This window comes from Bombus vosnesenskii, unplaced genomic scaffold (genome assembly GCF_011952255.1).
Source record: "Bombus vosnesenskii isolate JDL3184/JDL3185 unplaced genomic scaffold, Bvos_JDL3184-5_v1.1 scf7180000015609, whole genome shotgun sequence".
Taxonomy (NCBI): domain Eukaryota; kingdom Metazoa; phylum Arthropoda; class Insecta; order Hymenoptera; family Apidae; genus Bombus; species Bombus vosnesenskii.
This window is the reverse complement of record NW_022884073.1, coordinates 5,898-9,497: the sequence shown is the minus strand read 5'-3', so window position 1 is coordinate 9,497 and position 3,600 is coordinate 5,898. Positions and strand designations below refer to the sequence as shown.

Here is a 3,600-nt window from a genome sequence, read left to right as displayed (position 1 = left end):
TTCGACTCGTAACCAAGCGTTATAGTCACAGGAATGTAACGAAACAGCGCGCAAACAACCGACGCGAAACCATCGTGACGCAAAAGCATTTCGCGACAGGGAGCGCGGGTCCGACCGTAGCGAAAAAACAGCAGCCAGCCCGCTGTCGTTTCACCCAATGGGGGGTTGTATCGATATATCGAGGCAGCGTCGCTGAAACCTGCTGGTGGCAGAGAGCCAACGATAAGGCCCGCCATCTATAGACCGTAAGAGCCTCCTTTTGTATTAACGACGCTTTCCCGACTGTAATTGAGAGCCTCTGTAATCCGGCCCAACGTCGCCAGGTTATTAAATCCCGGGATATAAATCAGTTAATATTTTCCACGCGCCGCTAGCTCGCACTCTTTTCTTCGCCAGAGAAATGGATTTTCCTCTAAACTTAAATTGCTTAGCGATCGCCGGATGTGAAAGTTTTTTCGAGTCCGTCCATAAAGAGCTTCCGCGTACAACCGACCCGATCAACGTACCATCGACAGGCGACAACTGCCAACGATTTACGACGGTTACGATGGTTCTCCACGATACTTTTCTTTTTCTTTCCCTTCTTGCGCCGTATTTGAGTTAATCACGATGGTTGGTCGCTTTACGTCATCGTGTACGAGGGACACGCCGAATAAAGTTTGTGGAAAATCATTACTCCACGGATCCTTTTCATCGCGTGTTCCAAGATAGTCGTTGGTGGAATTTTCGACCTCGTTTAAGACCCTTCAACGAACTGAAATCTGCTCGCCAACTTTACTCGGAATTCAATGCTTTTCAATTACAAAGACTTTCCGGTTAACCGTTCCTTAATTAAACATGTAACTATACCGAAACGTTTAAATTACCTTTTGAACCTGGTATACAGGTCAAAACTACTCCAGTTTACTCTGCTTTTTCAGATCGCCCCTTTCAATTTCGCTTCGCGGAACGTCGGGAAAGGAACTCGAATACGAACGACTATTTCTTTTCTTGCCCCTCGATATCCGCACTACGCACGCGTTCGTTAGGCGTTCGCGACCGTTGCCACGTATGTCTTCTTCCAAATATTCGACGGAAGGATGTAGGAAGCATGTCGGCCTTACGCTTTCATGATATGGCGCTTTGTATCGCGAAGCCATCGACAAGAGTTCCGTCGTCGAGTGCCGCCACGAATATATGGGCGGTGTAAAGCAGACCAGTAAACAGCTACATACGTTTTATACGAAAGTCCCAAAAATGGTGGCGAAAATTACTTTTTTGCGGATTGGAAATATCAACAATAAATTCTTACTTATTATACAACGCAAACCAGAAGAAAAAGAATAAAAACAAAATAACGCATTTGCAATTCGTACGTCGCTTGATGGGTCAATTAATTGGGCATTTTCGTGACGCCGTCTTCAAGAATACTTCATCAACTTCTGGAACAGCAGAAAGACTAAACGGCCTTTTACATGTCATTCGGCGAGATGACACAGAAGGAAGTAAAGATCGTGTGGTATGTTGTAATCGGAAAATCAAAGGTAGAAGAAGAGAATCGATGTACTATTATGCCACTCGTTTGGTTAAACCGGCCCTGCATACACGCAATTGCTTCGAAAAATACCACACCGTGCAAGTATATGAAAGGAGTCATAAACGTAGCAAAAGTAAGTATCCTTTCCTGGATTTTGACAGAAAAATTCTGTTATATTCAAACAAAGTCCTAGTTTTTATTACGCAAATGTTTTTTCACATAGAATTAACACCAATGAATAAACGGATAACAGAAGAATTAAACGAAGTGGAACTAGTACAGTGCATAAAAGTACTATTGAAACCAAGCGAAAACATGAAAAGATCGAATTCCGTACCCGGATTACCTATAGAAATCATGTCTATAGAAATCATCTAAAGCACAAAAGATAAAAACAAGAAAAAGGATAGTAACACGGGGAACCAATCATCCTACAAAGAATTAGTACATTAAAATAAAAGATCAAACGCAACGGTGAAAAATTACTAGCGTTGCTGGAAAAGAAAAAGAAGAGCAGAATAACAGAGGAACAACGAGAGTGAATACGAAATTAGAAAAGCTTTCCACAACTTCATAAGAAACTACTGGAAATGTAGAATGGAAAACATATCCAAATAAAAACCCAAAGAACTTTCACCATCGATTAACTGCGTCTTCCGCCAAAAAAACCACAACATAAGTGATATACTCTGACACAACCAGAACGGATACAAATAGGAACTCATGAAAGCCGACATGTACCGTCACACAATTCGACGAAGACAATAAGATAATCATTATCGAAAACCATGAGATACTAAACATACTAACATAGAGAAATAACATTTATTGTCTGGATGGTTATAAAGTATAAGGAGAAAGCTTAGGATATTGGCAAAGACGACTGAATTCCAACTGAAATATTCAGCATATACCGAATGGGAAAAACGGTCAGAGTCTACTTGGGGGTACGTGACTGCTGGGCCGCATGGGCACGCTCCGCGTTACATAGACGAAACCTTGAGTATCTCCAAATAAAGGGCCTAAAAAGGCTAATTTGGGAAGTCATAAACTAATCGTCTATACTAAGAGCACGCATTGAAACAGTCCACACACAAAATAGCCATATAGGAATATATCAAGTAACCAGCATAATCGCACAAACAACGAACAAACTGACGCAACGCATACTAAGTTGACAATCCAGATTTAATTCTATCTGACATTTCCACAAATTAAAATAAGTTAGATCTAACCTTCAAAAATGAACAATAAAAAAAAATTATCGAATTTGGTAACATTGATTTAAAAGAACCTACCTACTATATTTACGCACCTTTCACACATCTACTCCTGCAGCATAATATTTAACAATTGCTTAAATGTCAACTATTTCTCCATTCTGGAAAACAAGAAAGGCAGTAGCATTAAAAAAAGAAGGAAAAGCAACAGTGATTCTGTCAGCTATACCGATGAATTAGACTCTTACTCAACATTTATAAAGTATCCGAATCTATGATAAATAACACTATATACCTTGAAAATAACCTAATTCCGGCACCCAATTTGGCTTCAAATTTAAACATTCAACGATACATGCAATTACAAAATTCATCATATATCTCTTGGGCAAGAGACGAGAGTGATTGCGTCGAAGCGGTGTTCATAGATTTAGAGAGGGCATTCAACACATTCTGGCTGGATTTCTTTCCTTAAGCTCGAAAAAGAGAGCTTCCACACCACGTAATAAAAATAATTTGGAAATCACAAATTAATATAAGCGAATTCAAAACAATTCTGTTCGGGCCGTACATTTCCAAAATATCAGATGCAAAAAGCAATTCCGCCTACACGATATCTACGATACAATAGCAACATATCCATCCCTCACAAAAAAGTCGTTTGCTATTTAGATATACATTCGGATTTCAAATCGAACAAACACACGAATCTACTGCAAACAACTAAATAATAAAGTAAAAATATTCTGCTGCAAACTTCTAATAAAGCTGATCCAGATGTACGGTTGCCCGATTTGATTTAAACAGAAAAGCCAAATTGGTTCAAATGTAAGTGTCTGAGATCATCCTCAATACATATTTAAC

The 3,600-nt window shown here is 39.5% G+C and overlaps 1 protein-coding gene across 1 annotated transcript; it reads left to right on the top strand.

Annotated features, from left to right (window-relative positions):
* The first annotated feature begins 1,267 nt into the window (after positions 1 to 1,267).
* On the top strand, positions 1,268 to 2,075 carry LOC117241291. Its single transcript, XM_033507247.1, has 2 exons — positions 1,268 to 1,649; positions 1,740 to 2,075. Exons 1-2 carry the CDS (start codon positions 1,364 to 1,366, stop codon positions 1,892 to 1,894), a joined length of 441 nt encoding a protein of 146 aa, XP_033363138.1. The 5' UTR covers positions 1,268 to 1,363; the 3' UTR covers positions 1,895 to 2,075.
* The last annotated feature ends 1,525 nt before the right edge of the window (positions 2,076 to 3,600 follow it).